At 37.7% G+C, this 14,785-nt stretch overlaps 1 protein-coding gene across 1 annotated transcript in view; it reads right to left on the bottom strand.

Moving 5' to 3' along the window:
* Positions 1-7,537: 7,537 nt before the first annotated feature.
* Positions 7,538-14,785, bottom strand: part of LOC103256020 (glutamate receptor ionotropic, NMDA 2B-like) — a 169,006-nt gene continuing 161,758 nt past the window's right edge. Inside the window, exon 6 of the mRNA XM_021710264.1 lies at positions 7,538-7,657. Within this exon, the coding sequence (XP_021565939.1) occupies positions 7,538-7,657 (120 nt within the window). The remainder of the gene's footprint in view (positions 7,658-14,785) is intronic.

Here is a 14,785-nt window from a genome sequence, read left to right as displayed (position 1 = left end):
AAGGGTTTTATTATTGGTGAGTGGAGCTTGTATATTTTTCCAGCAGTCAGGCCCATAAGAAGTAGAATAATCCCCATTACTACTGAATGAACAATCAGTTTGAATGTCTATATCCTACTCTGAACTGAACCTGAAGGCAGATTCTGTATCTTTCTTCTTAACAGTTTTTCACTTTTGCCTATACAGTATCTGGCAAAAAATGTTGATTTCTCTTAACTGTCAGATGGATTGGAGAAAGGAGAAATAATATTCACTCTTTGCCACTGTCAACATATCCAAATCCTGGATCAGTAGCTTATGTTGCATCAGAAGAGGGTTACAGAAAACCCGTCTTCTCCTTCCTCCAATTCTCCGAATACATCTTCACAAATAACAGCCTACCACCTGGTCTGAAAGTCTGACTCTATGAATTGAATTAAGGTATCAATAAGTAATAAAACATTAGCTACATGTCTCATTGAGGAGGATTTATTGGGTACAGCAGTGAGATTCAGTTGTCTGACCATTAGCCAATGCCACCTATGGTACCTAGCCAGAAACAGAGGCCTCACTTCAGCGAAATGGACATTATACATGAAGAAATAGTACGAAGGGGATAATAAGGAAGATGCCAAAATAGACTTAACAGTATGACAATCAAACTCTCTGTTTCCCTATTCCCATCCTGCAAAGGACAGGACCTATTTACAGATGACCTAGTCTTGTAAAAAAATATGGTCATGATCACCACAGAAACATTAAGAAAGGTCTTCCCTATGCCAGTACAATGACATTCTATACACTATTACTTACCTGGGGGCTACACCAGGCATTTTCCTTCATAAAGTAGAATACTCTGTGCTTAATATATGAAGCTGCAGGATCTGGCAACTAAAACACTGGCCTGATTAAAGAGCAGAGAGTGGAGAATGACACTAAAGTTTCTGGCTTGGAATTGGACACAGAGGTCATCTTTTAATGGAGATCAGAAATGGAGGTGACATAAGGGAAATATATGAACGTGGAATAGACATACTAAGTTTGGGCTTTATGAATGGGCCTCAAGGGATCCATGATTTCCCTGAAACTACATGCAGAATTTGGTAAGTGTATACTTTTCTGAAAAGGGGGAGTCTATAGCTTTTGTTAGATTTTTCAAAGGACTCCATGACTCATGGCCACAATCTTATAGAAGTCTCAAAGGGAAAAAGTGCATATATTCTGTGACTCTTAAAATATATTGATATTCATACACAGAATTAAAGTTTCCAGTTAAACAATCACTCCAATGTCTATAAAAATGGATTGAACTAATATGTCTAAGCCCCAAACTATATACAAAATACTGTGCGGCACAACTTCTAGCTATATGCCCAATAGAAGAAATTGCAAGAAAATGCAGTAGACACTGCAAGAAAATGTAGAAACTACAAAAAATGGATGCTTTTCATCTATGTGGGGGGAAAAAATTTGTATCAAAGTGTTGACTGAAATAACTTCTGGGACCAAGCATTTGAACTGAATTTTATTTGCCTATTGTATTAGCATTTCCCACCACTTATTCACCTTACCCTCTATTTTCATCTGTGTATATACATACATATTTTCATTCTTCCTAATCTATTTCAACTTTGAACATTTTCCATGAGCAAAATTCTGCTATAGTTCCTTGCATTGAATAAAGGAAGAATAATATATCATCCAACAAATAAACACTGCCAATGAATAAAAAAGAACCAGAGTTTTTACTCTATTAAATCTGAGGAAGCTGCATGAGATTAGATCATAATATCTGAAAGAAATGAAAGCAAGAAAAAGAAATTTTAAAATGAATGGTAAGATCAAACATGTTGATCAAGACGTCTATTATAGACACAAGATATTTAAAACCATGAAAACCATTTGCATTGGAAATGGAAAGATAATGGACTTGACCTCAAAGTGACAACTGTAGATATCAGTAAAAAGATTTCATTCAGTATGGCAAACTGGTATCCAGGCATTATTATTACTTACAATAATAATTGTAAAAGTATTTGGGGAGTTTGGGGAAATTTTATGTAAAACTGAAAATTTTGTCTAAAAAGTAAAGACCAAGGAATAAAGCCATCCAGAGTCATTAGTTTGAGGGCTGAGTATCAGAATTACGATACAAGGGCAGCATAAGAGTGATGCAAAAATGGAAAACAGATGGCAAAGAAAGCACATGAGAATATTGTAAATCTTAAACATTACTACATTTCTGGGACTCTGGGTACCAAGAATTAGAAACAGGATGAGGATAAACTATTTAGTGGCAGCAATAACAAGAAGAGCAGCCGTAGCATCAAAATAACAGAAATTATAACAGCTAACATGAATGAGCACCTACTATGTGCCAGTGCTTTCCATATATTCTCATTTCCTCCAAATGATCATTCCTCAAGGTTCTGAAGGTCAGAAAGTCAGAGGCCAAAGGTCATTTATACAGTATTGAGACCCAAGCCTGCCTCATTCCAAAGTGCTAATTCATTCAATAAAATATGGACTCCAAATAATGAACAATTTAGAACTCATTCCTTTTTAGAGTCCAATCACAGCAATAAAGGTGTGTCCAATCTCACAAAACAGATGACAAAAATTACTCATCTCGAGTTGTTTTCTTTATATCTTGGCCTTGCTTTAGTTAGGATAAACAGGCTCACTTCGGAGAAATTTGAACATCGCAAGACTAACAGTGTGTACGCCTCTGTGCACATCTGTTTTCACGCACCGCCAGCTGAGTCTTCAGATCAACATAGGGTTTCACTCAGAGGTGAAAATGATAAATGTGTCACCACTGAGGAGTCCCCAAAATGATTCCTTTTGAAGGAAACGGGAAAGTTACCATAGGCAAAAAGTCAAAAGGAAGAAAAGAGCAGAGATTTAGAGTTGGTATTAAATGTTCAGATTTCCAGGGAACCTGGAAAGTGTTTAGATTTAGGAACTTAATGCGTAATGTATAAAACTCTTTCAAAAGATGTGAAGGCAGACAAATGATAGCTTTTCTTGTATTCCTCAGCGTGCACTAACTCTCAGCTAGAGGGGCCATAAAGCATGAAGAAAGCCAGGTCAGATCTCAAATGTTACATTTAGCCATTAGCATTGGCTAGATGGCCAGCAAAGGAGAGGATCGCCACAAGGCAAGTGTTGGTTTGTTTATTGTTGCTTTTTTTTTAGGGTACTGCTTATTTTGTATGTTATGAGCTTTGTGACAAATTTCACTGAGCCACTCACAAAACAGCCACAAGGCTCAGTACCAAAGAAAACCATTGCATTTCAGTGAATGCAGAGTTGCCCCCAAGTAACTAAACCTTTTCTGTACCATTACAGATTTTCATAGAAGTTTAAGCTCCCTTAACCTATTTTTTCTTTCATGATCAAGTTCCTCATGCTATCCAATAGAACTTCCAGCAATGATAAAAATATTTTATACGGGTGCGGTCCACTATAACAGTCAATAGTCACACATGGCTTTTCAGCATTTGAAACGCAGCCCATAATACTGTAAATTTAATTTTTAATTTTATTTAATTTGAGCTCATGTAAGTTGAAAATTGAAAAGTCACGTGTCTAGTGGCTATTGTATTGGTCACCATGGAAATTTTACAGTACTAGCAAAAGGGCCTAAGTTTTTATTTTCTAGCTGCTCCCATCTGTGATGGTTATTTTCAACTCTTCCTTTTCTCTCTTGGATTTTTAAAATCTATCTTTCAATGTCAATCTTGTGTTTCTAGATTTTGTTTACATTGTACCTTTATCTTAGGTTAAAACATGTGTAATTGCCATTTTATAGGTAAAAAACAGTACAACAGCAGCAATCTCATATGGCTCAATTTTTATATAATGTATCATAAGCTTCTTGGTTATGACTTATACACAGCACGGTGCTATGTACATAGAAACTATCCGGAGTTGAATGAATGAAAGAATAGATGACTAAAATATTAGATGAATAAATGAGTGACAAAGTCAGGCAGGTAGCAAATGTTTAAGCAGTACTCAAAGTGCGTTTCCTCAGATCAAATCAGTATACTGGTATTGAGATTAAGCCATGAGGCAAAAACCTCTCAAAAGAAAAACACAGGACAGGAATTTGTTTTAGCTCTGAATTTAGCAATTCAGAACAGACCATTAAAAAAATATAAGGACTTCTGACAGCATAACAATAAAACAATCACTGAGTATCCAGGGATTCACAAATTCCTTGAGCAGAAAATGATTAAAAAATAATAAAAGGTGGGTTGTTTATTGAGGAGGGAAATGGAATCATTAGAGAAGGGAGGTTTGAGGATATGTACTAGAGAAATTTGAAGAGAATATTGAAGAGATATATTCACATTCTAATAAAGGGCCTTTGGGAATGTTTCTGTGCAATACAAGAACCAGAAAAGTCGAAAAAAGATTGCCAGTTTTTAAAGTATAACAAAATAAGCTTTTACTGCAAAAACATTGCCTGATTTCAGAAAAGTCCATTATGCCTATCTTTGAAGTGGAAAGGTGGGGTTAAAATGCTCATGTATTTTATTTCTCCCATTCTAAAAATGTGCCTGTAGACTTTAGCATTTTTTCTTTTGGTTCTTATATTCATGGGCTTCATTTGACGTCATTCCTTACACAACAATCTTTCCATTAAAAGAACACAAGTAGATGTTAACTGCAAGTGTAAGTCAACATTCCCACGTCACAAGAATCAACACTCGTGCACATGTGTGCGCGCGCACACACACACACACACACACACACACACACACATACACACACACATCTGCAGTTTCTCATGTATGAAATGATGCCACAAACCCACTGACAGAGGGTGTATACTTGAGAGATATTTGCAGAATGACAAAAAACTTACAGTGATTCATCCATGACCTTTCGTCTGGTGCCCGTGTGTGAAAAACAGCACCACAGACAAGTCATACGAAGGGTGAGACCCTTCATGTGTGACTAGATATAAGAGATGACAAGTTTCTAAAGGAACAGATACTGCACTTCTAGTTCAACGGATTAAGAAAAAAAAAAATAGGTGCAAGAAACTGACATCTATAATACTACAGGATTTAATAATGCTATAAAATGGGACAGAGAAAAGTGCACACTTATGGAAATGACAGTTGATGTACAATGAAACTAACTATTCTCTCCATCCTTCTGGAAAATGCACAGTGTTTTGGACTCAATTCCGCCTATGGTTTTCCATTCCCCCCACCACCACCACTTATAAGTGGCCAGAACAATAGGTTACAATGAGGTTACAATGATAAAGTCACAATTTGGAGAAGATGCCAGCAAGCTTTTTTGGAGCCCAAGCTATATGAAGCATGGAAATTCTACTCTGGGAAGGAGTGAGCGGCAGAACCTGGTTTCCATAGCACTGCCATGGAAACAACTCTCTGTGACTCTGTGCCTCCAGGCCTTCTGAAACTGAAGCATCGCTCCAACACCCACCTCCATATCACATGCCCCCAACCCCCTCACAAATGATTAAAGAGTGTGTTGAAAAGTGTGCAGACATTTACCTGGCCATCTTAATAAACATTAATGTCCGCAAAAAAGGAGGAAAGGATTCCAATGTTTCTTCCTCCTTTATTGAGGGTATAGAGATGGTGGTAAAGAAGAGAAAAATAAAAACCTAAAGGCCCAAAACCTTGCACTTGAACCTGCAAAAGTATAAATCTTGCCAACTAGTATATTAATGGTCTGGGTTTACTAATCCCACGAATTAGGTTCCTTTATTTTCTTTTGTCTGCCTGCAATGCCAGCACACAACTATGAAGGATTTCATTAACTGCTAGGGCCTAGGAGAGACTCCCCTCTAATCTTTGCAAATTGTGGCCAGTTGAGGGCTTGGTAGGAATATTTTTTTCCCACTTTCTATCCCTTGGTCGTGATTTTGAAAGTGGAATAAAGGTTGGGAAATGTTCTTCCAGAATCTGGTAGAAAATTCCAACAGAAGGAAGTATGGGCTCTCTACCTAGCTTTGTATCCCTCAGGTCTCTTTCTCTGATGGCTCCAAAGGGGTGAGTGACAGTCAGCCAGAGGTGCACTGGTCCGGAATCTGGCTCTACACCATGTGCTCCAGCCGTGCTGGAGCAATGCCCACTGACCGGGAGCAAATCAAAGGTCAGGAAGCCTGTTAGTCAGCAGATGCTCGAGAACTTGACAGGACGTATCAGAAAGGTTCCTGGCCCAGCAGCACAGCCCACACACCAGCCAAGGGATTGCAACTGGGACCCTTAGAATTCCATTCCTGTTTTCAGCTCTTCCCCCACTTGAAAAAATGAACTTGGGACGTTGATCCTGCACATACGTAATGCACAGAAGCCTAAAAGCATCATCACACCTGAGAAGAACCTGAAGCGATAGTTGCTGGTAAAATTGTTGAGAGGAAACACAATTGAGGAAAGTTTTAAAAACTGCTAACTGGAACAAAGTTGCAATTTTTTAAACCTCTTGAGAATAATCCAATGATGAATAGAGATTAGAGAGAGCCCATATATATATGCAAAGGGGATTGAAGTCAGGTCACAGGTTTTCAGCAGTTCAGGAATGGTACTTCTGGGGTAAATGACTAAAATGCTCTCTGCTTTATTTCTATACCTGAAAGTTCTCCTCTGCCCACCTCACTGAGTGCTATGAAATGAAAAGCAAAGTCAAGATCAGTAAGAGTTAGACAAGGGGGAGTATAATAAGATGGGAGCTCTGAATTATTCATTTTTATTTATGTAGTGGCAATTGTTACAGTTTTTTGTTTCTCCTAGATGTTGAAATTGTAAAAAGAGGACTGAATAATTCAGCATGACTCAAGAAATCATAAATGGAGTACTGTCTGGGCAGTGAATGTCTATGAAATAGGCTCATTTTGTTGATAGTCTTAGCATTTATGTGATACATTTATTTATAATTTAATTAACAACCTATTCCAGCTCTAATACATGTTATATTTGCAAGGCATTTCAATGTTCTAAACGTGAAAAGGACTGAATTGTCACTCTCGCTTCGTTTTTACCACAGGGAAGGAAGGAGTCAGGGGCCCAGTGGGAAAGAAAAGGGGACATGCTAGAACCAAAGGCCATTCCAGGAAGAAGTTAGAGCCCACACATGCCAGAGGCACATTTCTGGGTACTAATTCATGCCCTGGTTGTTTGAGCACCTATGCTAAGCTCTGAATGCAATTCTATTTCATACCACAGCAAGCCTAGAGGCAAGGCAGGATTTATTTTTTTAAAGTGGTGTTATTTCAGTCCAAGAGTCACAGGTGAGTTGGGGAAACGGAGAAAGTACAAATTTCTCATGATTCTTCGAGACTGGGGAGCCAAAACTCCAATCCAAGTTTTATATAGTTAAATCCATCTGTTCATTTCACCTGCTTCACAAAGTCCGGGAATGCTGCTTGAGGAAACCAACTAAAAGGTGAGTAAAGAGGAGAGAACAGAAAGCAGTTTTAAGAAAAGAACATTCATGACCTTAAGATTGTCAGCCCTCAACTTTCCACCAAAGACAGACTCATCATGATGGGCCTATCGCAGGGTCTGGTCTAAGCCTTTCTTCGAATCTTCACTCCATGTTTCACACCAGAAGAGTTGGTGGCCTTTTGAGCAGACAATTCTTTATCATGTAGAGTTTTCACACTACTGGCTGCGTAGTAGTCCCGGTTCTGCCAAGTAAGTGAGAATAATGCTCCAGAGTCATGTTATCTCTAAAGAAAACGTTCACAGATTTCCAAACACCCCATGGAAACTTTACAGGCTGAAATGCATCCCTCCAAATTCCCATGTTGAAGTCCTAAACCCACAGGCCCTCAGAATATGACTGTTTTTGGAGCCAAGACCCTTAACAAGGTGATTAAGTTAAAGTGAGGCCATTAGAATGAGACCTAATCTAATCTGACTGATGTCTATAAGAAGAAGAAACCTGGACACACAAAGAGGCACCAGGACATATGCACATAGAAGAAAGACCATGTGAGGACTCAGTGAGAAGGTGGCCATCTTCAAGTCAAGGAGAGAGGCTTCAGGAGAAATCATATCTGCTAGCAGCTTGACCTTAGACTACTAGCCTCCCAAACTTGGAGAAAATATATTTCTATTGTTTAAGTTACCCAGTCTGTAGTATTTTATTATAACAGCCCTAGAAAACTAAAACACGGACAAATACCCCTATTCATCTTTAAGAGTCAACTCACACTTTGTCCAAAAGCCCTTACTAATCCCTAAAAGAAAATATAAATTCACCATTCTTTAAGATCCAAAGCACAGGATATGTTTTATAATTCAAAAATTTTGAGATTTTAAAACTGCAATAGGATGTATTTACCAAATATTATCTAGCACTATCCTAGGGGTGTCTGCAGCAAGACCCTGTAATCAAACACATAAATATTTCTCCCACAAAACATAAAAATATGAGCACTTTTGAGATTAAACTAAGACTATAAATAGCTTTGCATACTTTACATCAGATTTTTCTGCCAAATGAATTCATATTAGATCAGGTTTTAGCATTCAGTAAACTACAAAAAAATGCCTTAGTTTTCAGAATTTATTGGATTTCAGAGTTGCAATTCAAAGATTGTGGACTTGGTCAACCTTCAATAATAAAATGAAATCTAGAACTTCCAGGGTCGACACTTAAATGGAGACTCTTCAGGTGAACAGGAACAACCAATAACCAGCCTAAATTTCCTAAGCTGAGGTTTTGCCTTCTTCACAGGATTCTCCCACTTGATTTCTGACTCTGGATGGATACTACTGTCCTTGATCTCTGACCAAGTTTGGACTAAGCCTCTCCCTGAGTTTCCCTTATCTCTGATATATTAAGCTAGGATTTTTCTTTTTTCTTTTTCTTTTTTTGAGTTGGAGTCTCACTCTGTCGCTCAGACTGGAGTGCAGTGGCCGCTCCCGGCCACCGCAACCTCGACCTGCTGGGCTCCAGCTATCCTTCTGCCTCAGCCTTCCAAGTAGCTGGAACTACAGGCGTGCATTACCACACCCTGCTAATTTTTTGATTTATTGTAGAGATGAGGGCTCGCCAAGTTGCCTAGGCGGATCACGAACCCGCGGGTTCAGGTAATTCACTCACCTCAGCCTCCCAAGGCACGGGATTACAGGCTGAGCCACCGAGCCCGGCTAAACTAGGATTTTTCAAAAGACTTTACCGAATTCCAAGGGATACCAAAAAGGAAACAAACAGCTATTCCAAACCTCCTCTTGCTACCTAGTTCTCAGAGGCTTACAGCCCCCAGTATAGACCACATAAGTCCCCAAAAGAAAAGAAACTAGATCTATAGCCAAAGACCTTGTACCATCCTAACCTCTATACCACCTTATGTGTTTTGACCTTTTCGTTTTCAAAACCAAGAGACAAGGCCCTTCCCTGGCCTACAATAAAGTGGGGAAGAAGGTGTCATTTCCCCACCCATATATCTATACACCCAAGGTCATATATTTATTCAATAATTATTTATTAAGCATCTAGTAGTTCCCCCAAGTCAACTAAATGCTAGAGATACAGCAGTGAGTAAAAGACTGAATCTACTCTCATGGAACTTCTTAGAAACGTTTTTAAAATATATTCTGATGGCACACATTGCTTACCACTTACCATTGTACACATTGCATTGCATTTAAATTGTTAAATGCCAATTTCCTTATTAAACTTTGATGTTATAAGAAGGAGCCATGTCCCATTTAGTTTTCAAGAATTTTTTGCAATGTCCTATTTATTTTTCAAGAATTTCACACAATTTGGCCTACATTAGGGAACCAGATCAATGTTGATTGAATTAATGAATAAATCAACTGGGATGAGGGAGAACTTGGTCACTAAATACTATCCTTGCTCTCTTTTAACTCTCTAAAAGCCAGTCCCTCTTTATTGCCGCAGCTGTGCCTGTGCTATCTCTTGGCTGGATTGCTGTAACCACCTGGTAACTAGTCTCCCTGCCCACAGAAATCCACCCTCCACACTACTACCAAGAAGAGCTTTCTATAATAGGAATTTGGTTCTTCCCCTTTTAAATTCCACTGCCTACAGGATGAGGATCAAATTCCTTTGAATAACATACATGGCCCTTCACAATCTGCCCCAACTTGTCTTCTTTCATATTTTTCTTTCCACTTTCTACCATGCAATGCTTGCCCCATTTACCCAGAACTACTTGATGTCCCTAAAATACCCCCTGCTTTTCCACTCCTGTACCTCTCTTCATGCTATTGTTTCATTTTTTTTCTAATGCTTTCTCACTGCTCCTGTTTATTCCCTCTGTCCCCTGCTCTAAATCACCTTCCAACTAGAAAATCTCATTGATTGTTCAGGTCCCAGCTCAAATGTCATTTTTTACATAGAGATTCTCCAACTCCTCAGGCAAAGTCATTCTCATCCTCTGAAATCAAGCAATGGAGTAAAGGTGGGTCCCAGGATGGAGGGCTCTATTCAATCCTCAGATATACTTACACACACCATATATTTGGAGAAGGAAATTCCTGGACCCCAAATGGACCTCTGAAATGCATCTCCTTGCCTTTAAGTGGCTGTTGTTAAAAATGCAGATATTTGAAAGATATAACATAAACAAAGGCTAACCTAATGACCAGTTTCTTGTTAATAGGGATTAGTTAATGGCTAGTTGAGGAATAGAAAGGGAAGAAGAGGCCGGGCTAGGTGGCTCAGCCTGTAATCCCGTGCTTTGGGAGGCCGAGGTGAGTGGATTGCCTGAGCCCGCGGGTTCGAGACCTGCCTGGGCAACTTGGCGAGACCTCATCTCTACAATAAATCAAAAAAATTAGCCGAGCGTGGTAGCGCGTGCCTGTAGTTCCAGCTACTTGGAAGGCTGAGGTGGAAGGATCGCTGGAGCCCAGCAGGTCGAGGCTGCGGTGGCTGGAAGCAGCCACTGCACTCTAGTCTGGGCGACTGAGACTCCAATTCAAAAAAAAAAAAAAAAAGGGAAGAAGAAGGCAGAAGACAGAAAGGAAGGAAGGTGCCACATAAAAAGATATAGGAAGCAACATAAAACAAATGTTCCTCATTTTACCATTTACCTGGGATCAATCTAACCCTGTGTAGTAACCTTGATCTTTTGGTCATTTAGGAAAATTTAGTAGCAGGCACTGTGAAATGTTCTCTTGGTGTCATACATGGGATATAAGATACAGCCAAACAGGTAACTCTCTAGTGAACTACTAAATTCACAAGAATTTCAAGACTGCCATTCTATCCAGGGTCAGATTTGTTGTTGTTGTTGTTGTTGTTGTTATTATTATTTATTTACGAACCAAACTTAAAATGAAGAAAATACTGGGGTGCCAAGAAAAATGTATACACATTTTAAGTGATGTTATCTATGTATCACTTTTCGAAGTTGAATTGAATTACAGTAGCAATGTGTAGTATGATGTTTGCTCAAAAGATGGCTTTAATTAAATGAATGCTAGTGCCACCATGCGACAGGCAGGATAGTCAAAGAAAATGGCGGAAGGACTGGTTCAGGGAGTGCAAGACCATTTTGAAGTGGTATTTGAAATTCGAGAACATAGTGGAAGTACAACGACCTCCAATATGCCTAACAGTTGCATGCATTAGTGATAAGTTTGAGACACGATACTGTGTGTGAGGTGCACAAGGGAAGATCTGAGAGGCCTCTCACAGCAACAGCTCCTGCAGTAGTTGGCAATAATCAGAAGTTTCTGAGAACTGGAAGTAAACACTTTGGGCACCTCCTGTAATTGCAGAAGTCAAATGTGACTTGTCATCTTTTGTTATCAGTATATATTGAGTATTACAAAATTTTAATACAGTTTAATACCGTTTTTTCCCTTCTTAAAATGTGCGTGCATGTGTGTGTGTGTGTGTATATTTTGTATATTTCCTGGAGGTTTTCAGACTTCTAAACATTACTTTCTCACTACATAGAATAAATATGGGAGGTAATGAAGTAGTAAGGAGCGTGCCATAAATATTCTCAATCCAAGCCATGAAATATATCCTAATTCTAATATATATAAGGTAACAAGTCCAATAAAAATCAGGTGAAATTCAAAATAATTTAATTTTCTTTGCTGCCTCTATACTATAATTATTTCTTAAATGACCGGGCTTAAAGCTTTATGAAATTTTTAACACAAGAGCTTCAAGAGAAATTTGGATGTGCAAAAAGAAGGTGATAACTCCGTAGAAAATTTTTTTTTTTTTTTTGAGTTGGAGTCTCACTCTGTCGCCCAGACTGGAGTGCAGTGGCCGCTCCCGGCCACCGCAGCCTCTACCTGCTGGGCTCCGGCAATCCTTCCGCCTCAGCCTTCCGCGTAGCCGGAATTACAGGCCTGCGCTACCATGCCCGGCTGATTTTTTTTTATTTATTGTAGAGATGAGGTCTCGCTGCCCAGGCGGGTCTCAAACCCGCGGGCTCAGGCAATCCACTCACCTCAGCCTCCCAAAGGCGTGGGATTACAGGCTGGGCCACCGAGCCCAGCTACTCTGTAGAAATTATGGAATCACATTTGTAAAATATTTGGTTACAAATAATGGTACACTCTTTTAATATATTTGGTCAAGAGAAGCTGAACAATCTAAGAGATTCTGAAAGCTATCTATAAAGTAGTTCTACCTTCTCAGTTAAGCAGTAGTCAAAGATATAAATGTATCAGGCACTGGAATATGGGTGTCTGGGTTAGAAATACGTACAAAACACAGTTCATACACCTATAATTTATTCAGTAAAATGAAGTGTGCCCATGAAGACAAGTAATTAAGATAGAATCAGATAAAAGTTGGGACAAAGCCTTTTCTTTGATTATTGATTTGATGACTGCAGTTCTAATCTTTCTTATATAAATGACTTCCAAACTATATGATCTACAATTCTTAGTTTCAATTTCTTAAACATATTCATATTTCTAAGGGTTGAGGATCATTTTCTATTTTCTATGCTGATATTGAAATGTTTCAATATAGTTTAATGAAAAGTCTTTTTTCTCCATTGAATTACTCTGTCATCTTTATTGAAAAGCAATTGAACACCTAAGTATAAGTCTCTCTCTTAGCCCCTTTCTGTTCCATTGATCGACATGTTTATCTTCAGGCCAATACCACATTGTCTTTGTTACTGTAGCTTTACAGTAAGTTGTAAATAAAGTGGTCTAAGACCCCTGATTTTTGTTATTTTTCAAAACTGTAGTGACTATTCTAGGTCCTTTGCATTTTCATAAACATTTTATGATATCAATTTCTACTCTTCTCTTCCCCTAAAACTCACTAGAAGTTTTACTGAGATTAAGATGAATCTAAAGATGAAGGTAAAAAGAACTAAAATCTTTAAATACTGATTCTTTTGATCCATGAGCATAGTATATCTTTCCATTTACTTAAGTCTTTCATTTTTCTCACCAATGTTTCATAGTTTTCAATGCAAAGGTCTTGAATATATTTTGTTATATTTGTCCCTAAATATTTCATGGTTTTGATGCTACTGTATAATAGTATTTTATTTAAGTGTTTTAAAATTTATAATTATTCTCTGCTAGTACATAAAAATGCAATTGATTTTTAAATTTTGACTTTGTATCCTGTGACTCTCCTGAATTCCCATAAGTTCTAGTGATTTTATGTAAATTCTTTAGAATTTTTTACATAGAAGTTTATGGCATATGTGAAAGAAGATAGTTATCTTTTGAATACCTTATTCCATATGCTACAACCCCCTAATATAATGCTGAGTAGAAGCAATAAAGGCAGACATCTGAGCCTTGTTCTCAATCTTAGAGGAAAAGTGTTCAGTCTTTCATAATTAAGTATGATGTCACTAATAGATTTTTCATAAATATCTTTATCAGGTTAAGAAGCCTCCATCTATCTTTAGTTCATTGAGAGCGTTTTTACCACAAATAAGTGTTGAATTTTTAAAAATTGTTTTCATGCATCTATTGAAGTGATCATATGATTTTCTCTCTTTTTTTTCTATTAATAATGGTGAATTACACTGATTGACTTTCAAATGTTAAAACCAACATAGCAATACTGAAATAAACACCTTTGGACATGCTTGATTTTCCTTTTTATATCTTGCTAGATTTCTACTCACTAATATTTTGTTGAAGACGTTTGCTTCTGTGTTCATGAGGAATATTGGTATATAGTTTTTTGTAATATGTTGTCATTTACAGGTACCAAGGGAATACTGATTAAGAGCTAGAAAATATTTTCTCCTCTTATCCTGGAAGAGATTGTGTAGAATTTGTATTACTCTTTCTTCATACATTAGCTACCAGTGAAACCATGTGGGCCTTGCATTATCATTGTAAGAAAGATTTTACCTAGGAATTCACTTTCTTTGATAGATAAAGAATGATGTATGCTATTTTTTTCTTCTTGAGTGAGTTTTAGTAATTTTGTGACTCTTAGGGAATTTGTCCATTTACCTAAGTTGACAAATTTATTGGCATAAATGTAGTTATACTATACTTTTTTTAGCTTTTAAATTTCTGTATAATCTATAGTGGTGTCCTTCTTTCATGCCCAATACTGATAATTTATGTTTTATATCTAATTTTTAGTCAGTCTTACTAGAGGCCTATCAATTATATCGATCTTTTCACACCCAGCTTTGGGGTTCATTGGTTTTCTCTTTCATTTGTCTGTATCCTATTTCATTGATTTCCCTTCTTAACTTTGTTTTTATCTTCTGTTTATTCTGGTTTTACATTGCTCTTCTTTTTCTATATTCATAAGATGGAAACTTAGATCACTAATTTGTAGATCTTTCTTCTTTTCTAATATTACCTTTTAATTTTAT

Source organism: Carlito syrichta, unplaced genomic scaffold (genome assembly GCF_000164805.1).
Source record: "Carlito syrichta isolate Samal-C Ts95f unplaced genomic scaffold, Tarsius_syrichta-2.0.1 Scaffold76471, whole genome shotgun sequence".
Lineage (NCBI taxonomy): Eukaryota > Metazoa > Chordata > Mammalia > Primates > Tarsiidae > Carlito > Carlito syrichta.
The sequence above is the reverse complement of the archived record's forward strand: the minus strand, read 5'-3'. Positions and strand labels throughout refer to the sequence as shown.